The 21,694-nt window shown below is 54.6% G+C and overlaps 2 protein-coding genes across 5 annotated transcripts; both read right to left on the bottom strand.

Moving 5' to 3' along the window:
* Window positions 1-18: 18 nt before the first annotated feature.
* Window positions 19-15,655, bottom strand: PER1 (period circadian clock 1). Of its 4 annotated transcripts, none has more exons than XM_012726389.1 (23): window positions 15,587-15,655; window positions 9,301-9,714; window positions 9,098-9,196; window positions 8,849-9,003; window positions 8,635-8,756; window positions 8,341-8,542; window positions 8,147-8,198; window positions 7,860-8,002; window positions 7,398-7,476; window positions 7,215-7,321; window positions 6,892-7,045; window positions 6,697-6,805; window positions 6,478-6,609; window positions 5,809-5,914; window positions 5,550-5,721; window positions 5,332-5,462; window positions 4,944-5,120; window positions 4,142-4,384; window positions 2,671-3,281; window positions 2,051-2,237; window positions 1,688-1,877; window positions 1,213-1,363; window positions 19-864 (listed from the first exon to the last, which is right to left on the bottom strand). In XM_012726389.1, the coding sequence occupies exons 2-23, from the start codon at window positions 9,573-9,575 to the stop codon at window positions 595-597; spliced, it is 3,867 nt and encodes a 1,288-aa protein (XP_012581843.1). In that variant the 5' UTR covers window positions 9,576-9,714; window positions 15,587-15,655; the 3' UTR covers window positions 19-594. The 4 variants fall into 4 exon arrangements, with proteins under 4 accessions (XP_012581843.1, XP_012581844.1, XP_004684678.1 ...); XM_012726390.1 differs by having other exon boundaries at window positions 4,151-4,384; XM_004684621.2 differs by lacking the exon at window positions 15,587-15,655 and adding an exon at window positions 11,190-11,283.
* Window positions 15,656-17,599: 1,944 nt separating this feature from the next.
* Window positions 17,600-21,418, bottom strand: VAMP2 (vesicle-associated membrane protein 2 (synaptobrevin 2)). The gene is made up of 5 exons (XM_004684620.2): window positions 21,305-21,418; window positions 20,672-20,792; window positions 20,013-20,171; window positions 19,867-19,918; window positions 17,600-19,272 (listed from the first exon to the last, which is right to left on the bottom strand). Coding segments are annotated over exons 1-5 (351 nt in total). The 5' UTR covers window positions 21,307-21,418; the 3' UTR covers window positions 17,600-19,255.
* Window positions 21,419-21,694: the final 276 nt, after the last annotated feature.

The raw sequence follows: 21,694 nt of genomic DNA, 5'->3' as shown, positions 1-21,694 counted from the left end.
ATTCCACAGAAATCGGTTTGTTTGTTTTTTGTATTAAAAAAAAAATAACAACAGACACAATATCAAAAACACAAATGCCATCGGTAGAGGGTACAGCTGAGAACACCTGGGTCCCACCTGAGGGGCAGCACCAGGGACTCCATGGTCCACCAACGTCCCCCACCCTGGAGCAGCTAGGGGTTCGGACTGCTGGGTCCTGCTTGGGCTTCAGACCCTTCTCCCATCTGAAGGGAGAGAGAGCTGTTTCCCCCAATAAATAAGTGTAGTCCCAACCCTCCTACCCAGACTTGGGCTCAGCTGGGATTTGGAAAGACCACTTCAGCAGCTTGTCTGCAACTTTGTCCAAGAGAAAGGACTTCACCAGGGGTGGGAGGTGAGGCTGCTCTGAGTTGAACTGAAGAGTTCTACCCCTCTGCTCCCTAAAAGACCAGAGGCAGCCCCTTGATCCCCAGCTGATGATGGGGGTCCGGCCCCCGACTGGGATAAGCTGGGGCAGTTTTCTATTGGTTGGTCCAGCCACATCTGAATCTGAGAGTTGGGACATGGAAGAAGGAAGCTTCTCATGCACTCCCAGACGTGGCCCCCAAATGTAGTTTAGCTGGTGCTTGTTTTGGCGGCAGATAAGGCTGGACTGGATGAGCTCCCACCTTGTTCTTCCTCTTCCATGGCCAGGTCCTGAGAACTTGAAACCATGATCCCAGCTTGGGCCTGGGATTCATCTCCACCCTCACCCTCACCACCAGTACAACCACCCTCGCCTCCACCCTCCTCCATGGGCTCCAGCTCCAGTCCATCCAGCTCCGAGAAGAGTGGGTCATCAGGGTGGCCAGGATCTTGGGTGCTACTACCACAGTCTACACAGGCCTAGGAAGGAGAAAGGGCGTGAATGAGATAGGCATGGTTCTCACTGGTGACCTGCCACCTCACCTCCATGTCCTCTAGCCCCAAAGTACATCCCAAAATGTACCCTCCACAGCCTATGGGGCAAACAAGTTTAGAAACCACACTGTACCCTGTATTTGAACCCCACGATGGATCACAATGTACATGATCATAGGATAGACACATCTCTATAAGAACTCACAAGGTTTAATGTTACATGACCCAACTGCTAATTAATGATCCAAGGATACTGAAGTTCCACCCTTAGCTTCTATTCCTTCAACTTGCACTCATTCTTTCTTCTCCCTGCTGGCCCAGACTTTCTCTTACCATGACATCAAGGGCCCGAGGTAGCTGGCCTTTCCGAACCCAAGAGTGCACAGCACCCAGTTCCCTCCGTTGGTCCTCTGAGAACCGAGGCTGCTGTTTCTGCATGGCTCGGAGTCGCTCTCGGTCCTGTTTCAGCACAGAGGCCATGTCCCTGCCCGGGAATGGGGTTCAGAAGGCATAGTATGGAACTGAAGCCAGGGGCCACCAGGCTGGCATTCTTTCTCTACCATAATTCCCCAGCCACTGACTCATGCTCCTCCCCTGAGTTCGTGCTCTGGAAGTTCAGGGCTTCCCACGCCAGGAAAGTTGCCCTCTGAAGAAAACTGATCATTGAGCACCAAGAGGCAAGAGATAGGATAGGAAGCCCAGGCCACACTCAACCCCAGGAAAGAAAGCCCCAAATTAGCTGGACAGTTAGAGTGGCCTACCCTCCCAACCTGCTGAAAGGGAGGAGGAAACCACTAAAACTCCTCACCTGGAGGGCACCTGGTAGGTCATCATGACACGCTGGTCAGCATTGGCCATGAGCAGCCAGATGGGGTCCTGGAGCACATACTTAATGACCTGATCCCCAGGCTCAGCCCTGGCCTGGGCAGCCCCAGCCTCAGCCTCAGAAGAGTCAATGCTGCCAAAGTACTTGCTTGTGTGGCTGCTCTGACTGCTGCCTGTGAGGTGGGGGAATCACCAGGAGTCAGGGCAGCTGTCACTCTCACCCCCCCGCCTCCGGGGCCTCACAAGGTCTCCCTCAGTCCAGTGGCCTTAGGAAGCATAGGTCCAGGCTGCTCAGCTGAGGAGAGACTGGCCTCTCATCACCCCCCATATCTTTTTCTACACTTACGTGTGATGCTGGCTGAGGTGCTGCCACCCTCATTGGAGCCTGAACCAGTCCCAGAGCCCAAGCCAGAGCCCAAGGAGCCTGAGGCAGCAGAGCCTGTGCCAGAGCGAGAGTCCTCCTGCAGCAGCAACTCCAGCAGGTCACTGGAGCCCGAAAGTGCATCCTGATTGGAGGATTCATTTACCTCTGCCTGGAGGGGGAGGCAGGACAGGGAGAGATGAAGAGATCAACACCTAGGCTTCCTTTCAACTACTTCCACTGGTGGGGGGAGGAAGCACACCCAACCCAAGTGGTCTCTGGACCCAGTTCATGACAGATGGTCTAGGATGGGAGAGGAGATGAAGAGTAAGGACGTGATGCTGGACCCTTTCCAAGTGGCAGATGTGTGCTCAGAAGTTATTGGGATGTCCTCGCCGCCTGTCAGACAGGCAGGACTGTTCCCACTTTAGAGTTGCGGCAGCCCATTAAGGCTGCATTCAGAAATTCAGTTGGGGTCTCCCACCCCACACCACCATCTACAGGAGATAGAGACACTGGACAGGCAAGAGTGAAGTGAAAGAGCAAGGTGAGGGGAGCAGGGGCCGACAGGATGGCGGGTAGGAGGGGGGGTGGTTCGCGCTCACCAGTCTGGCCTCCGGTTCAGCAGCCTCCTCACTGGGAGGCGGTGGCCCAGAACTGCTCCCAGGGCCCCCTGCAACATTACCCCCTTCAGCTCGGGGGGGCTCCTCAAGCTGCAGCAGATTAAGTTGGAGTGGGGAGCTACATCTTGAGTTGAATGGTGGAGAGTCTGGGCAGTGGGGAGGGCTGGGGGGCAGTGGGGGCAGGGATGGAGAAGGGGAGTGGGAGGCAGGGGTTGGAGGTCCCTCTGCGGAGGTCTGGGCTACTCCATAGGGATAGCTAGATGGGGTTGGGAATAGATAGTTAGGGAGCACCAAAGCCACCATTGGGGTCACCAAGGGGGCAGGGAAAGCTGTAGGGGGCACTGATGTGGGGGCAGGGGGAAGAGGCTGGGGACTTCCTCGAGAGGAGAACACTGGGAGTGGGTAGGGCTGGACCACAGCTGGAAAGGGAGTAGTGGCCGGTGGAGGCGGCCAGGGGGCAGAAGGTGGCGCAGGGGAGGGGTGGGAGACATAGCATGGCGCTTCATTCCGAAGGGTCTGGTGGTGGCGTGAGCGCTTGACTTTGGATCGGCAGTGGTGTCGGCGGCCAAGGGGTGCAGGGCCATGGTGGCAGCCTGTGGGGAAGAGATCAGGGTTACTGAGGGCATCTACCTAGGGATCAGTGCTCCTGCCGCTCTCATTGCCCTGAAACTCTAACCAGAGAGAAGGCGGGCAAAGGCCTAGGGAAAGTCTGGTTTCCTGGTCCACACAGCAGAGGGGACTATTCTATGGGAGGTGGGGATATCTTCAGGGAAGAATCACCAGAGAAGGGAAAGGGGGATTTATTGAGCCAGGGAAAAGAAAGGTTACATGTAGGGTCGAGCTGGGGGTGTGCAGAAGACAGGCACGCTCGCCAGTGGGCCCATGGATGAATGGGTAGGCAGCTCTGGTTCATCTGCCAAAGTCCCGCAGACACCGCCAGCGGGGAGCTACTCCTGCCAATCAAGACCACGCTCTGCCGAGCTTACAATGGAGTGAAGAGGTGGGCAGGAAAAGCCCAGTCCTGAATCCTGTGTATGTCCACCTGCAGGGGACCTCCCTCAGGTACCTGGAGAGCTACCCTCTGCCACTGAGCCCCCACCCCACCCGGAATTGACCCAGCCCTCCTTCCCGTGTTTGGGTCTTTGTAGATTTCTTGATCAGTTGAGTCCTAATCAGACATATTTCCTTGCCCCTGGCCTTAGGGTGGGCCTGAATCAGCTTACCTGAAGCAGTACACCTGCCTGTCTCAGTGACAGCCCCCCAAGGCCACCCTCCTCTGGTTGAACCTAGGAATCTGAGCCTAATAGGGAGAGGTTAGCCGGGGCCCTGCTTAGGCCCCGCCTGGTGGAAGAGACAAACCTGTCTGAGTCCCTGGAGCAGAACTCCCTTTCTCCCTGTCAGTCTGCCCCTACACCAGACAAGAGGATAGGGCTCAGAAGACCGGGGTGGCTACCTCTCTCACCAGGGGCCGAGGGGGCCGTGGAGGAGCCATCGAGTCCACGCAGCCTGCCAAGATCACGGAAGCGGCTGAGGAAGGCCTGTTCCTCCTTCTGTGTGTGCAGGGACAGCACTGCCTTGGTCAGGCCCACTGGGCGGTAGGCATCTGGGGCTGGATCAGGGGCTACCATAGGGCTGGGGGCTGGGCTGGGGGCTGGGCCCTGAGTCAGGCCAGGCAAGTCCTCCAGCATGATGATATCTAAGAAAGGTGAGAATGGGAAAGGTCATGGGAATCACCTCAGGGTTTAACACTTCACACCCTCCCCATCCAACAGCTTAGCCAACCCCTCTGACCCACAGCCAAACCTGGGGCCCTTGGTCACCTTCCAGAGAAGGATTGGCCCTGGACCTCTTCTCCATGCAAAGTCGTCCCAGGATGAGAGAGTAAACCCCACCCCCTCCAAGGGCACCTCCCTAGGACATTCTTCATGACTCTATTGGAAGGAAAGCCCACCCCTGCCTTCCCTGCACACTTTTTGGATCACTGCCCAGGCTTCAAAAGCTGTTGGCTTCACATGCCTTGGCCAGCACTTCAGGGTTGAACCCCTTACCACCACCCGAGACTTTGTGCATGAACTGACAGAACACAGGAAGCAAGATTGGGGAAAGGCAAAGCAGCAAGGAATGGAATAGTTCCAGCTAGAAGGGCGGCCTTCTCTCCACTGGGGTGGGAAGGAAAGGAAAAAGGCAGGTGGAGGGAGCTCTGGCTGGGGGACCAAATAGAGCCCAGGCATTGTCCCCTCACTCCACGCCCATACCCGACTCCGGGGGCTTCTTGTCTCCTACATGGACGATGGTAGAGCTGAAGCTACACTGACTGGTGACGGACACCACGCTCTCCGCCTTATTGGCCAGGGCAAGAGGGCTCAGGGTGCCTCCCACCACGGGCTCCTTCTGAGGGGTGGCCCCCTCCCCAGACAGCACTGCCGATGGATCTGTGTGGAGAGATGGCTCTGAGTTACCACTCTTGCCCTTAGCAGGAAGTTAGGAGAAGAAATCTCAGGTAAGAGGGAAGGGGAAAGAAAGCAAGGAGGAGTCGAGGTCTGGAGGCTGGGAGAGAGTAGGGCAGAGCAAGACAGGGTCCCAAAGGCAGAAGTGCAGAGACACGAGGCCACAGTGACAGCAGGATGTGCACTAGGTCTTTACCTTTCTTGGCGCCCACAGGGACTGGATCTGTCCTCTGCTTGTCATCATCAGAGGCTGAGGAGGCAGTGCAGGAGGAGGAGGAGGCACATTTACGCTTGGTAGTGCTGGGAATGTTGCAGCTCTCCAGGTACCTGGCAATGCACCAGGGCACATGAGGGAAGGGACTGCAGTGGGTGAGGATCAGGGTCCAAAGGGAGAAGGTGTCAAGTAGGCCCTACCTGAGGATGCTGTCCAAGCAGTTGATCTGCTGGTAGGAGCAGCTAGAGGCTTCTTTCCTGTCAGTGTCCTCAGGGGCTAAGGCTAGTGGGGCCTGAATTGAAGCAGAAGCCACCTCGAGCTCTGGGTCTGAGGGCTGACAGGGAAGGGTCTTGGCCTTGAATGTACCTGTAGCTGGATGCCAAGGACAGAAAAGTTCCTGTGTGTTGGGGGTGAAGTCAGTGGACTTCTGAGTCTCGTTCTGTGTCCACATCAACTCACCAGGGAGGCGGGACTGGGACAGAGGCCTGGCCCTGGATTCAATAAAGACCTGCTGTCCCTGATGCTTCACCAAATGGACATCCTTGCAGATCTGCTGGAAGGTCACCTATGGGATAGAGCAGGACAGCAATGGGGGGCCTGACCAGCATCAGGGTACAGTGTAATAAGAAGGTACTGGTGGGCCAGGCCCTTCCTGGTGGTACAAAGGGTTAAAGCACAGCACTATGAAGCTATCACAGCCACTGCAGCTCGAGTTCAATCCCTAGCCAGGTGACCCACATGGTGGTGACCCACATGGCTGGCAGACTTCTCCTGACACACCTGCTACTCCCCTCAGCAGTGTACTTTATCAATCTGCCTGTTCTCCTGTTCTGCTTCCCACTGTCTCTAGTAAATCCTCTCACACCCCACCCCCGACACACATACCTCTGGCCTGTACCCCAGTTCTGTATACATAAATAAATAAATATTTTTTAAAAAGTATCTATTTAAAAAAAAAAAAAGAAGAAGAAGAAGGTACTGTTGGGGAAGCATGAAGGCTATGAGAGCAGGAAAGGAGGAGGAGGACAAGTTTTGAAAAGAATCATAGGCAAAGCTGCCTGGGATTGGTAATGCTGATTGCAAAGCCTGGGGAATGGAAGACCAGAGGGGTGAAATGGAGATACTCACCGGGGCAGGGGGCCCAGGCCCCTCAGCATCTCCCCCATTGCTATCACTGGAGGAGCTGGGACTAAGAAGAGGACCTGGGGATGTCACTGGGCCAACTCCACAGAGCCCTGTGGTGCTGGGGCTGTGCACGGGCTGAGGCAAGGAGAAGCACAGGTTAGCGGACAATCCAGTTCCCCACCCCTTCCTCAGAAGACAAACTCCCTCCTCTCAAAGCCTCACCTGTAACAGCAGTCGATGGATCTGCTCAGAGAGCTCTTGAATATCTGGGTCCAGGGATAAAGCTGGGCTGGGGTTTGGGGGTGTGAACACATCCTCATTCAAGGGTGCCCTATGGGTAAGAAAAGGTCAGTTGAGTCCTGCCCTTCCCACAGGCCCCACCACCCCAGTGCCAGCTCTGGGACAAAGCCCACTTACGTGCGTACTTTATGGCGACCCAACACAAAGGCCACCTTGCGGCTCCATGGGTGAACGAAGCCAGCCCAACTGGTGTCCATGGTGACGTACTCCCCATTACGAGCACAGAATCGGATAGGGGAGTGATCAAAGGGCTGGCCAGCCAGCTGTAGGACTAATGAGAATGTGAAATGAAGTGGGGGTCAGCAGGAAGGAGAGGTAGCAGAGCAGCACCTCCCACTGGAGATCCAGGAGACCAAGGTACTGAAAGACTCAACCACAAGGGCAGTCACCCAGAAGCCCAGAGACAGTAAAGAAGGCGGAGCAAGACAAGACGAACTCACTTTTCTTGTGGATGGCTAGCATGAGGGGCCGATCTTCGGGATGTAGGAACAGGAGCACTGGGGCCCCCAGGAGGTCCTGGGGGAGATAGCCCAGCAGTGGGGCAGCCCTGAAATGGGTGGAGGCATCAGAGTGGCCAGGGCATCAGTCCTGGCCACCCCAGTGTCCTCCAAGTTCTATCTCACCTTTCATCCACATCCTGGAAGAGGCAGCTTGGTGTATGCCGGGTAGTGAAGATTCTCTTGTCTGGGGGGATTCGAGGAGCTGAAGCACAAAAAAATGTGGCCACTGGGTTTCATCCAGAATGAACCATCTCTTCAGTCCTCTATGCTGCCTGAGGCCCAGGCTGGCTACCAATCCTCCCCCAACTCTGCCCTGGGCCCCCTCTTCCACACAGAAGCCTTCTATCATTTTCCTACCTCTCAGCAATGGGAGTAAGAACCAAGGCATTTTCTTGGTTTTCTTCTAGCTCAGAGCTATTATCCAGCACTACCTCTAAAGAAGTCTGAGATTCATCTGATAACACTTTTTTCTGTTCAAAATTCTGAGAGGTTACATCAAGCCCCCCAGACTCGCCTTGCCTCAGTCCCAGCCTAGAGGGACCACATATCCTCCCCCCCATCAGTTCGGGCTTCAGGCCTACCTACCTTCATAACCCGAGTGGATGCGCTCTGCAATGAGCAGGCAGCATGGCTGCGCAGGAGCCCCATCTGAGACCCGGATCTTGGTAACATATGGGGTTAGTCGGAAAGGCTGGTACCGAGGTCCCGGATCCCGGTCAGGCCCTCCTCTAGCAAGGGAAAGAGAACAGCATTAGGAACTACCAATAAAGGATCGCCGAACCCTCCACCTCAAGGTCACACCCCACACAGAAAAGAAAAGTGGGGGGTGGGGAGGGTTGATGTGGAAGATGAGAAGGATTTGCCCCAGCTACCTGATACGGCAGAAAACAGACTTCTCTTGGGTAAAGTCTTTGTGGCTTGAACCTAGAACAAACCAGGAGGGTGGCTAAGTACACCCTTCCATTTCTTCCTACATCCAGCAAGGAAAAACTTAGGTTCCCTGGCCCCTTAAGGCATGAGTTTCCTGCTGCTCATTCCTCCCGCCCCAAGCATGTGAGGTCCTCACCTGCAGAGGCTCCAGTGCCCCATGTGGGCAGGCGGGATGGGGCAGTGGAACCATAGAAAATTCCCACATCCTGGGGAGCCAGGAGCTCTGAGAAGCGGACACCCCGGAACACATCCCGCTTGCAGCGCAGCAGGATACCTGCCTGCTCCGAAATGTAGACGATGCGGCCTGTCAGGAAGGAGACAGCCACGGAGAAGGTATCCTGGGCAGGAGGGTGAGTATAAGAGCAGATTTAGGAGCTGTGTGATTTGGGGTAGAATTATGTGAGGAGGAAGAAGGGGGGCTGTGGCTGACCTGGTTGCGAAGTGTGTACTCAGATGTGATATGCTCCAGCTCCTCCAGAGTATAGGTAGACATGTCCATGGCACAAGGCTCCCCCTCATCCAGGCTCCACTGTTGGTAGTATTCCTGGTTGGCTGAAGGGTGAGGACAGGCCATTCAGTGATGAGAATGCCCCACCACAGTAACCCAAGCCCTGAACACTGTCTTCCCAGGGAGTACCACTCACCTTGCACCTGCTTGACACAGGCCAGAGCATACTGTAGTGTGGCCAGGGTCCCAGAGCGGCCCTTGCCCCGGCGCTCTGGTGGCAGTCTAAGCTTCAGCTCCCTCAGTGCTGTCATGAGCTCCTTCTGAGTCCTTGCCCGGGCTGACTGTTCACTGCTGCAGAGCCCACAGGGAAGTAGGGGTATAGGCATTAGCCTCAGAATATAGCCCAGGTACCAAAGCCCTTTCACCCAGCCCTCACATGACAAACCTGCAGCCACTGGTAGATGGGTTGTCCTGCTCTGAGCTGGCACTCAGGAGGCTGTAGGCAATGGAACTGCTGGGTGGGGATGGGCTCTGAGAGTTTGTGCTAGAGGAGAAGCAATACCCCAAGATGAGGGAAAGTGGCCTGCAGCACAGGGCCTGTCTCCTAGCTCAGCTGACTCTTACTCCCAGATTCTGCAACATACACACCTCTTACTACTCTCAGTAGTCTCCAGCAGTGCTGAGTCCTTGCCATTGCCAGAGGAGGAGCTATGTGAGCTCCGCTGAGATGCACCCCTAGACTCTGGCCCGTTGGACTCATTGCCACTTGAGCCATTGCTGTTGGCATCCGTGTCATCAGCCAAGCTGGGACCTGGACAAGGCCTGTGCTGGGGAGGCCCAGGGGATGGGGTTCCTCCAGGACAAAAGGATTCCCCTGTCCTGAGGTCTCCTCCCCCATTGCCCCCTTCTAGGGAGCCACTCATATCTGGGCCATGGGAAGGGCAGGAGAACAAGGAAGGCGGAGGCAACCACAGATGCACAAGGGGGCCAGGAGCCGGGCTGAGAAAGTGAGTTGGGAGTCCCGCGCCTCTGAGGATTGAGAAGTCCGATCACAGCGGGTACCTGGAAGGAGTGACCAAGGAGGAGGACATGGAGAAAGGTGGACTGTTAATTTCACAGCATATTCTCCCTTCACTCAAACCCTCCCGGGCCAGTCCCCACACTCCTGGGACACCAGCTTCCAACAGGAAGCTTCGCTAAGTTCTGTTGGAGAGGCTGTCTCTCTTGAGCCTCACCCGAAATCCCCGCCGGCATGGCCTGGGTAAGCAGAGCCTGAGCAGTGAATTAGAACGACAACCTTGGGCTCAAAACTGGGCACATTTCATCCTTCAATTCCCTTCAAGTCTCCACTCTACCTGGGACTCCAAGGCCTCAGAGCAGGAGGTGAGCTTGCCACCTCCTATATTTAGGCCTGCAGGCTAATTTTACCCGGGGGCGGAGCCACCCCCGCTGCACATGCGCATAGACTCACACAGCCCCAGCAGCCCCACCACGCGCTTCCGCCGCCGCTGCGGTCGCCGGGGAAACCGACGTCAGCAGCTGAGCTCAGCGGTTGCTGGAGGGACCATAGGAGGGCGGGAGAACCGACCCCTCCCCCATTTCCCGGCGGAAGCGGGAACGACCCACTCCCACACCAGCGGGTACGGCCAGTAGTCACCCACCTCCCAGGACGACCCGGTGGCCAACCAGGAGGGGTGGCCTCAGAGTTCCAGGGTACATTCTTGATACCCAGGGCAACAAGCAAACGCCACCGCCCTCCGAGCATAAGCCCCCCCAGCCTGGCTTCAAACTGGATCCCGGTCGTTCCTGTCATTGACACAGCCTTTTCTTCTCTGGTCTCTACACCCTCTCCCAAGCATCGTAAACGAAGCCGGCACCTGCCATTGTCAGCGACCTAGGGATTCTCTCCTCGGTTCTCTAGTTTTCTAGTCACCCCCACCTCACCCCCTTCAAGATAGACAGCCTCGGCTCAGAGCAGGGAATGATACAACAGCCAGCGACAGTCTTTCCCTCACTCCCGACCAACCACACCCCCAGCCCCGGAGCATTTTTTGAGCGCCAGAAGAAAAGGGAAGGCTGTGGCCAACAGCAGGAACTAACGCCGGGAACGGGATGTTCCAGCCCCAAAAGGGCTGACATCACGACCGGCGCGGGGCCAGGGACTGGAGGGGGGGGGGTCGTGGAGAGCTCGGAAAGCCTGAAGGGGTCTTGGTGCCGTAGAAAAAACCTGGGGTCCCGAGTGACAAGAAAGGTGGCAAGGGGGCATGCCTGCTGAGGATCGGGTATGGAGCCGAAATAGCTGAAGCCGGAAGCAAAGCTGGAGGTAAGGTAAGCGGGTCAGGAGTTCGGACACGGGTGCAGGGTTGCGTGAAACACCTACGTCCCCGGGAGCAGGAAGGGGGTGGACCGCGGCAAGAAAGGCGAATTATTGGTATGTCATCTGAGCGCCTGGACCGAAAGCATCCCATCAGGCTGCAAGTGGTGGCGTTCCGGCTCAGAGACGGAGACCGCCCCAAGGTGGCGGCGGAGATGCCTACCTGGCCGCGCGAGCGCCCTCCGGCCGCTTGCCCACCTCCGTTGCAGCCGCAGCCGAGTGGAAGCTCCGCTGGGCCAGGAGGCGGGTTGCATAATGCCAGACACTGTCCCTCATTGGCTTACTGCCGACGGAGCTGCAGGCCCCGCCCCGGATTGGCTGGGGATCTCGTCCTGGCGCCTGATTGGCTCCTGGCCTCCACTGAGGTCAGGGCTGTGTCACACACACGGGCGCACGTGGATCTGGGTGCTGGCGCTGGACTGAAGGGCCCCAGACGCCACCGCCCAGCCAATGGGTGCAGGACGCCTTGAATAGTGAATAGTGGAGAGGAGGCAAGCTGCCCCTTGAGGGAAAATGCCTGGGCCACCACAGTTGCTTGAGTTGTCTGCTTCCTGAACTGACCGGTCTTGAAGAAAGGACACCTTGGCCTTGTCAGAGGTGGGGGAAAGACTTGGGAGGTGGACCAAATTTGATGAAATAGTTGGTACTTGGAAGGAGGGGGGTGGAGAGAAACACAGTGTGGCCTTTCCTGGTTTTCCTCCCCAGCCTTGTTTTAATAAAGCTGTTTTACCCCTTCCCTTTCTATGACACTTCAAATCTTGTGTACAGAGAGGAGAAAAGCAATTGAGAATCCTGTGTGATGGAAGTGGAGAGGTGGGGGGAAGGTTGTAAACAATGGAAAAGGCAGCCAGAGCCAATAGGAACTGTGAAGGTAAACAATGGCAGGTGCTTCTGTTGCTAATCAGAGGAAGCCTATGTGGGGACTAGTGCCTCTCTCCGGAGAATGCAGCCATCCACATTTTTGGTTGCTCCAACAGTGAAGGCCAGGAAGCCAGGGCTTCAAGGAAACAAAGGTGATGGCTAAGAGATGAGGCTATTGTGCCCTTCACAGAGAAAATATACCTACTGTAACAGGGTGGTCCCAGGAAAAGGGGAAGTTCCAGGTTCCCTGCCCCACCCAGAAGGAGGGTGGAGCTGAGCAGAGAAAAGAAGAGAAGGAATCTGAAGAGGAAGCAAGCAGGATGGAGAGCCAGAAGGAGATCTGAGGAAGCCACATGGGACGGGAGCATGTGAAGAAACAGTGCTTATTTCTTGGCCTTGGACTGGTTGAAAGAGATGTGAGTGAGAGATCTATGGGGAAGTTGACTATGGCAGTGTTTATATTAACTTTGATTGTGCTCTTTTCCTCCCAGACTTGTCTGGCCATGTGTGGCCCTTTTCAATGGGTCCTGGCCAGAAGATGCTTTAGTCTTGTGGTGGGCGTTTAGGCCTTGCTTTGGACCAATCCCTTTTGGGTGGACTTTGGCCCACGAGGGGATGGGTAACTTCAGGTGTTTGATTTAGAAATTATATTCTTTGTCTTCTGTATTGTATACTCACTGTATTAAAGTCCCTTTTCACTAAAGTCTTACATGTTTTGTCTTGATGTGGCAGATGGCAGAACCCATTTAGAACAGGCAGGTTTGGGGGGTTTAGGGGTACCCTCTCTCCATGCCCTGTAACACTGCCATTAGAAAAGTGAAAGCCAAGGACCCTATATTGTTCACTGTACTCTCCAAACCCCAGAAAAGATCTCACTTATGGTGAATGATCAATATACATGGTTATTTTGTTATTAGTAGGGATTAATAGGAGATGGATGGAGTAATGGTGAACAGGCTAGAAATTACAATTTTTTAAAGGGGGGAGCAGAACACTAGGTCCTAAAAAAATAACAGGGACCTAATTTCAGGGAACTACGTATCAGGCTGGGCCCAGGAGATCTGCAGTTACACTGACATCTGCCCACCACACACACACACACACACACACACACACAGAGCATTGTGATGAGTAGTTCCTCTTAGAGCTCCCTAGAAACGTGGGTGTCAAGTGAAGAGGTCCTCAAGCTGATGCTGACATAATCAGCTGTGAATGCACACCCCTCACTGTCACATGGCCTAAGCTTTCCTTAACAATGGTGTTCCCCATGTGGAAGTGAAGGGGGGGGGGTTCTATGGAAAAGCTGGGGCAGGGGAGGTTATAAAACAACCCAAGAAAGCAAAAAAAGAAAACAGCAAAGAAAGAATTCAGGAACCTGGATTCTCAGTCTCCTTTCCTTGAAAATGGCCTCCCCAACTTCGTGGTCTTCCCCTCATCCCCCTCCTCCTCCCTCCTCAGCCAGTCCCACACCCCTTCTCTGGAAACAATATTTTTTTTTCTCCAGCTCTTCTGAGTGATTTGGATGTCCATACTCTCCCACCTCCACCTTTACATCTACAGACAAAAGGTCTCAGTACTCCAACAACCCACACCTGCTCCCTGGGCCTTGGTTGCCCGGCCTCACGGTCCCCACAGTAACTAGGCCTTGCTGCCGTCAATGAAAAAGTGGGGGCGGGAGTCGGCCGTGACGTCAAAGTAGAGCACGGAGGCGGAGCAAGGCAGCCGGGGAATGTGGGGCAGGGAGGCTGGAGAGGCAGCGGTTTGGGAGGCAGCCAGGCCGAGAGGGCGGCGGCCAGCGCACTTGGGAACATCATGTTCTTTTGGCTGGTGGCCCAGTATAAGCACCCAGACCAGGCTCCTCCCCCAATCCAACAACTGCCGTCCTGTCCCCGAGTCAGGGATTCCTGGAGAGACGGTTGGGGGGAAGGAGGTCCTCCTCCTCCAACCCCCAGCCTGGATCTCTTCTGGATATTTTTCATCCGCCTTCCCTTCAAGTTTGCTCCCGCAGCATCAGGCACTGGCTTTCCCCCTCTCCCAAATTACACATTTGCTGGCCTGGTACCAAAGAGCCAGGACGGGGAAGTTGGAGTCTCAGGCTTTATGGGAGAATTCACACCTTTACTCTCCCCCAGAGGTTCCCTTCGGAACCGAATCTCTTGTTACTATGGCAGCAGTGAGAGGGAGGAGGGGCAGGGAGGAAAACGGGTGTAGGATAAGGAAGTTGAACTGGGGCAGAGCCATGGGCCATGCCGGGGCCTGAATCCTGGGAAAGGGATAAAAGGGAGGAATGAGGGGTTTGTCTGGTGCTGAAGACCAGAAGGATCAGGAAAAGGGACATAGGGAGGGGACTCGCTAAAACTTGGGAGAAAAACTTGAGAATGTGGAACTTAAGGATAGTTCCTAACCACAACACTGACATAAACCTCTGACTTTGTCACTGATTTTGGTCACTCAATAGCCATTTTTAGCTTAAAAAAAATTACAGCATGACCCAAGCATTGTGCTAAGTATGTTACATATATCATCTTATTTAATTCCAGGACAACCCTGTGAGGTGGGAATTATTATTCCACAAGGAGGCACTAAGATTCAGAGTTACTAAACTGGCCTCAATTGCCTCAAACTATGCATGTTCTTAGGCTCTTGACAAATGGAGCCCAGAATTCAAATCTGAGCTCTGACAATGGCCTGTCTTCCGGCTTTTACCCTTACCCAGGAATCTGTGAGTTGTTACCCAGGACTGAGGATCCTGGGTCTGTCATTTATTGGAGCTATTGTATCTGGAACAGACTCTATCCCAGCCCTCCTCTCTCACCCTTGGGGCCCGTGTGGAGCCCTTCAGTTTACACTCCCCACACACTTTGAATATTGCAGCCTCAGTTTTTACAAAGTTCTTGAAATCATCATAGCAACCACCAGCCCCAGTGATTTCCTAATAATCCCACTTTCTCACCGTTCTCGCCTCAGGTCACTTTACCAGACCTGGTTGGTTGCAGATACCAGAGCACCCAACTGTTGCCTCCCTCACCTCCAGGGGATCCGAAGGCACGTGCACAGTCAATCTGCACAACTAGCACCTCCCTCTCAGGATTTAACAGTTGCAACCCCAAGTGTACTCCTAAGGATGGTTCCAAGCACCCCCCTACACACACACACACACACACACACACACAATTTTACACAAGAGAAAAACATCCGGAGTTGCTATGTGACTGGATCAGGGTCACACAAATCATCACATCCTCTGTTCTCTAATCATGTCAACCCTTTGATACATTCCCACATGCCCTAGTAGGGCCTCCTTCCAGTCTCAGAATACCTGCCTGTTAAGTGCTTAAGACACCTGTTCAAACAGCAGACACACACTGGAACGTCTCCCACAAGTTCTCAGAGCTTCCACCCCTCTACCTGGGTCTCAGCTGCCTCAGATAGTTCTGGGCTTGGGAAAGCTCTTTCCCCCAAGCCAACCAGGTCTGCAGTTACCCTGGGGAGACAAGGGATCTGATGTGACTCTCGCCCCTCATACCTCTAGATCTTAGCTTAGTCTCTTTCCCAGGACACCAAAACTTCCGCCGCGGCGATCACGCATTCGCTAGGCCCCCCTCAACACCACCGCTTACTGACACTCTTCCTAACAGGACACACCATCCCACAAAAACCTAGACCGCCGCTTATCTGCCCCAACCTGGGAGCACTCACCACCCAAAACGCCCGCAGAGTCCAAAGTCTTGCTACTAGGACCTCAGGAACTCGGACTCGCTCCTTGAGGCCCTCCCACCGCTGGGGTCGCCACGCCCCGCGAGCTTATTGGCCTAAGGGCTCCGACCCATGCCCCGCGCCGCGTGCTGCCGCCGGGCTTCAGCACCGCCACCATTGGCGCTGCAGACCGCCATCATCTTCTCATTGGTGCGCAGAACAACCGGCAGTGACAGATCCACGTGCGGTGGGGGGGGCGCGCCATGGAGCGTTGATAGGCAAGCTGACACAAAGCCACGCCTCCCATCCACTTCCTAAGTTCTTATTGGCTGTCGGAGCAGCCGCCGACCTGCCTACATCCGTGAAACAAATGCCGGTCCAGCCCTCTAAACTTTCTCATAGGCTGAGGTCTCGGAGCTGTCGGGGACACGTGCCGGCGGTCTCACGCGGCAGCTTGTTTACCTAGAAGCTGGGGATTTTCCTTGACGACACTGTTACCCAAGACTGCGCAGTCTGCGCAGGCGCAGTGATTGTGAACTGGACGCAGGCGCAAACTCGGACAGTGGTGGCGTTAGGGGTAGCGCGTTATACCCAGTCGGGAAAGAATGGCAGGGGGTGACAAGGCACCCTCCGACCTGGAAGGAACTCCGGTGCTGGGTCCCTGACGCTGGAATGTGTGACAGTTGGGTGAAGATAATAACGAGGAAGGTAACTGCCACCTCCTGTTTTCTGACAAACAAGGAGGCTACCTTACCACCCACCGCCCCACAAATGATTAGATCGAGTTACATAATCTTCCCAAATTAACACATTAGTAAGGGGGTCAAGATTTGACCCCAGGTTCCTGAAGCTGTAAAGGATTCATTCATTACTTTAGTGCAAATAAGTCCAAGTACTGTCTGGAATATAGTAAACCCCTTGATAAATGGTGGGTATTAATGACTGTGTAACTTAAACATATTTTCTAGGTCCCAAAAGCTCCTGAACCAGAACCTCCTGGGAAAGGATCTTGACACCTATTTAAAAACAAAACACCACCACCACCTTAGGCCCTGATGCTATAGGCAGCCACTGCTGTATGAGTTCCATTCCCTGCCAGGGAGCTCACCCACATGACACAGCATACCTCTCCTGTCTCAACTGTGGCTCCTCTTAGTAGTGTATTTCAGTAAAATCTCCCTGTTCTGATCCCCACTGTCTCTGGTGAATCCTCTCACTGGCCTAAGCTGGCCTGCATAAATCAATAAATATAAATCTTAAAAAATAAAACAGGGAATAAAAAACCTTGGTAGGTCATAGGAGCCAGTAAGTTTAGGAAACACTATCAGGTTTCCTATACTCCTAAATCTACATACTGCATCCAGAGAGATCAACTCTTCAGAGCTTACCCTGCACTCTCCACTCAACTGTTGAAGGGCCTGGCGACCAGAAAGCTAGGGTACATGTAGGAGTGTCATGGGACCTGGAGGTTAAGTATAGTATAGGGTCTAGAGTCACCAGTTAAGACATCAGAGTATAGAATGCCTGGGTACCTGGCCATCTTTAGTCAGTTCCACACTACTCAGCTGTTATGTCCTTAGAGCTGATTTCTTCCGGTGGCATTTATCAAACTTTTCTGGACATTGGTGTGTTAGCCAACTGGGAAGAGATGCTTCACAGAAATTGGTCATCTACTTCAGGAAGGGATTAAATGACTATGGGCACGGCTGCAGAGCACCTAGAGACTAAGTCAAGGGGTGGAAAGGAATACAACAAAAGCATGGCCCCAAACAAACTAGAGGAAAAGCTGGGTTAACTCCAGACATTAAGATTCATCTGGCTGAGGGAAACACAGGGATTTCCAACACTTCCCATTATAATCTACTGCCCCACTGTGGCCACTTTGGGAATCACACTTTGCCATGCCCAAGGTCAGGTCCTCAAGCAAAGTGCAGGTCCTAATCAATGTATCTTCTCAACCTTCCAGTTACATTTGTAAATTCCATACCCTTCCCACTGTTCAAAAAAAGACACCACTTTTATTACTCATTACACATTTATTGTACATTTTCACAATCTGGATGCGCCACAGAATTGGGGGCATGGGGTGAGGGAAGGGGGGCAGGGGACACTGGGATAAAATGGGGGGTCTAGAACACAGCACCCCCACCCCCAGCATCTCTCCCTACCCGTTCACACTACATCTTAGATCTCCCTGCTCCCCCTCCACACAGAAACCTTGAGTGTGGGGGGAAGAAATTTGGGGGATCCCCTCCAGTGGCAGGTTAAGGGACTGCACCCTCAGACCCCTAAAATTGTGCCATCGAAAAAGACATACCCTTCCTCTATCACTTCACCTAAGGAGACAGCTTAGCTGCCCTGGAGAGGGTCAAGAATCCCCACCTTCCAGCAAGTCCCATACACACATTGGCAGTGACTAGTACCCCCACCCTGAATTCAGGGGGGTAGTCAGAGGAGCTGGGCAGTGATGGGGGCAACACCCCCCAAATTGGGGAGGAGGATTTTTCAGTTCAATTCCCAGCAGGGGTGGGGCCAGAGGAGATTTCAGGCAGGAATTGGGGGGATTCTCTGCCCTGCCCCATTCCTCCCCAAGGCAGTGATGACCCCCCACACACTGGTAGCCACCTCTCCCAAGAGATCAGATTGTGGCCAACCCCCAACTCTCCTAGTGGGAGGAGGAGGAGGCAGATCAGGCAGATGGGAGGGAGGGAGACCCCATGGGAATGTCAGTTGAATGCCCCACATGAAAAATGGGGAGCTGGAATGTGGGGAGAGACTCCAAGTGGCAGAATTATTGGTCCATCATAACACACTGAACTCCAAGACACTTACACACCAGCTGGGGTGGGGGGGGTGGGAGAGGAGAGGACAAGAGGTTTGGAAAATGGGGGTAGGGGAGGCAAACTGGACTAAAGAGGGTAAGATGGGGAGATTCTGGGGGCCAGAACAACCTGACTCCCCAAAAGCCCAGGCTCCCCACCATCTGCAAGTAATGTCATGCAAATGAAAGTATGATACAAGGACCAATGGATAGTAACTCTTAAGAAAACAAGAAACATGAGTCCAAAAATGAAGAGTGATAGAATAAAAAAGAAAGAAACCAAGAGATGTCAAAATGCAAATGAATGCTAATTAACATGCTGGAAGCTCCCAGAAGAACTTGGGATTCTTAGGACCAAGTGGGTTGAGTCTCAGTGCCTCCCAGTGATGCAGAGATGCACCTAGGGAAGCCTGGACAGTTGCTTTTTGTTTTTTGTAGGGGGGTGGGATGGAGGCATGGGGAAGAACAGGGTGAGAGGAAGGATCAGTTATATCCAAGGAAGGAGAGGAAGAGGGACTATTGCATAGCAGATGCAAAAGAAGGAACTTGGGACTGGTCAGGGAAAGAGGGAAAGGGGAGGAGGAAAAGAGAAAGGAAGTGATGGGAACCTCAGGAAGGGGTGTTAAGGACAACCGGAAAAATCTTCTAGTAATAAAACTACAAACAGACCAAATATATATAATATTATATATGTATAAATAACAGCTGGCTATTTACAGGGGGGTGCACACACACAGGGACACACACACACGGATCCACGGGAGGGGGGCTGGAAGATATGGCTGAGAGGTGGAGGAGCGGCTGGGGATGGGGAGAGGCCCTTCTCTGGGCAGGGCAGGCTCCTCAGGGATTTAAGAGCTGAAGTAAACTGTAGAGAGGTAAAGAAAAGGAAGAGGGAGAGGGGAGAAAGAGAGAAAGAGAGCAGTGTATCAGGCCTGGCCCTTCTCCCATCCTCCCCACTCCCCAGCAGGCTTCATCCCTTTCCCTCTCAGCCTCAGGTTGTCCCATCTATAAAGTAAGGGGCATGGACAAGTGAGTTCCCATTCTTTCCAACTTCATGGTATTGAAGTGGGGAGACAGACTCCTAATCCTCTGGCCCTCTGAGACACAAGCTCTCGAACAATAGGTTGGCTAGTTTTCTCAAGGTTGTGGGCCTTTCCTGCTTTCCCACTCCCCAATTCCATGGTTCCCAAACTGGGGTCTCAAGTTCTAAGGGTGCTCAAGAGAGCAGTGGGGATTCACTATTTTTCCTGTTTCCAAATCTTAACAGGTATGCCCAGAACCAGGCAAAGTGCAAGTTAAACAACATCCAAGGTTTGGGCTCTAAATGCATCAGATCTGCCATGGGCAGTTATTTGCTTTTTGTTGAATAGTAAAAACTAAGTTAATGACCTTCAAAATCTAGAATTAGCAGGGGAAACCTCTCCAGAAAAACGGCACTTGCCACTCCTTCCCTACTCACCGATGATGATGATGAGGATGATGGCGCAAATCACTCCCAAGATGATCATCATCTAGAGGAGAGAAGGGAGGGTCAATGAGACTGGCCAGGAAACGCATTCACCCACCAGCCTGCCTACCTGCCTTCTCACTTGTCTCCACCCTTACCTTGAGGTTTTTCCACCAGTATTTGCGCTTGAGCTTGGCTGCACTTGTTTCAAACTGGGAGGCCCCCGCCTGGAGTGCATCCGCACGGTCATCCAGCTCCGACAGCTTCTGGTCCCGTTCCAGGACCTTGTCCACGTTCACCCTCATGATATCCACCACCTGAGGGAAAGGCCCACAAGTGCCCCCTCAACAAGGGCACTCTCCAACATGGGCTCACATAGGGAACATGCACCCTGATGTTGCCACCTTAACATACCAAGGACACACACAGAACATGCCTAGCACACCAGGGGACACACAAGGAGCACACATCTAGAGTATGCTGGCAGTCACACATGTCAGGAGTCATAGCAGCACCCTCTTTTTATTTGAGCTTTGAGCAATCTGTCCTCACCAGAGAACACCTGTCCAGGGTGAAAGACCCCAGGCTAGCCAAGCTAACTAACACTAGAGGGCCCTTCCAAATGCCTAGTGACAGGGAAGGGGCATGGTGTTATGGTGTGTCTCTGACCCAGAACTTATTAACATGACTGCCATCATTGCCAACCCAAGAAAGACTGCCCCCCCAACCCCGACCAGTTTGCCAAACCTCAGGTTCCTATCCACTGTCTTTGATACTTTGATAACCCCCTCACACACAGACACGCACACACACTCACCTCATCCACTTGGGCCTGGGTCTGCTGCAGCCTCCTGTTACTGGTGAGGTTCGGAGGGGGTGCAGGGGGGCCTCCCTCCCCAGCCGGAGCGGCAGGGGGGGCGGTGGCAGCGGTAGCCGACCTGAGGGGAAGGGACGGATTAAGATCTAAGGCAGAAGCCTCGGGTCCAGCAGCCTGGGCTCCGCCCATCCGCCTGTCCATCCATCCGTCCCTCCCTCCCTTCCCCGGAGGAAGGCCACCCGATGGAAAGCCTGGATTCCGTCCGGCCTCACCATCCAAAAGCTGCGTGACCTTGAGTGCGGTCCCCCTCCCCCTTCCGGGCCTCAGTTTCCCCTACTGTCAAATGAAGGCGACCTCGCAGATACAGTCCAGGGTCCACCCAAAATGACTAGCGGCAGTAATGACAGGGGCGGGGCGGGCACACGTCGGGTCTGCTCTCTCCCGGTCACCGCCCGCGCGTCCAGCGCGGGAAGCGGAGCTCTCCGGCTGCCGGCGCGAAGTCACGGGCGCCGGCCTGGCCTCCCCGCGCGGGGAACGCTGGAGGGCGCGGACCAAACCCCGCGCACCCCCGGCACCCATTCCCACAAGCGACGGCCAGCGCAGGGAAGTGCGGTGCGAGCTCAGGCGACTCACATGGCGGGGGAAGCGGGCGGAGGACTTGGCAGCGACAGTGATGGCAGCGGCAGCGGCGGCGGCTCGCGCTGGCTCCGACTGGCGCTGGCTGCCCGGGACGGGAAGATGGCGGCCGCACGTCACCCACATCCGGGCACTGCGGGAGGGGGCGGGGCTCCGCGGGCGACTCGTCGGGAGCAGAGCCGCGGGGGCGGGGCGAGACCGGGCTGGGGGCGCGCCCGGCGGTGCTGCGGGGTTGTTAACGAGGTGCCCCCGCACTTCCCACAGCGCTCGTGAATCCGCAGCCTGAGCGCTGCGGCTTCACCACACCCGCCGCCTTCCGTCCCTGACCGCATTGCTCACAGCCGCCCCCATGCCTCTACCACCCGCCCCTTATCCCAAGACACCCCC

Source organism: Condylura cristata, unplaced genomic scaffold (assembly GCF_000260355.1).
Source record: "Condylura cristata isolate star-nosed mole 26May11 unplaced genomic scaffold, ConCri1.0 scaffold00017, whole genome shotgun sequence".
In the NCBI taxonomy this organism is placed as follows: Eukaryota; Metazoa; Chordata; class Mammalia; order Eulipotyphla; family Talpidae; genus Condylura; species Condylura cristata.
The sequence above is the reverse complement of the archived record's forward strand: the minus strand, read 5'-3'. Positions and strand labels throughout refer to the sequence as shown.

Excerpts from the sequence above, each read along its gene's own strand:
- VAMP2 (XM_004684620.2), bottom strand. Across the intron at positions 20,172-20,671 it reads CCCAGGCCCAAGTGGATGAG|GTGGTGGATATCATGAGGGT; the intron begins GTGAGTGTGTGT and ends CCTTTCCCTCAG. Across the intron at positions 19,919-20,012 it reads ACTGGTGGAAAAACCTCAAG|ATGATGATCATCTTGGGAGT; the intron begins GTAAGGGTGGAG and ends TCTCTCCTCTAG.
- PER1 (XM_012726389.1), bottom strand. The coding sequence starts at position 9,575 with ATGAGTGGCTCCCTAGAAGGGGGCAATGGGGGAGGAGACCTCAGGACA. Across the intron at positions 7,046-7,214 it reads GCTAGCCATCCACAAGAAAA|TCCTACAGCTGGCTGGCCAG; the intron begins GTGAGTTCGTCT and ends CATTCTCATTAG. Across the intron at positions 6,806-6,891 it reads GGTCGCCATAAAGTACGCAC|GGCACCCTTGAATGAGGATG; the intron begins GTAAGTGGGCTT and ends TCTTACCCATAG.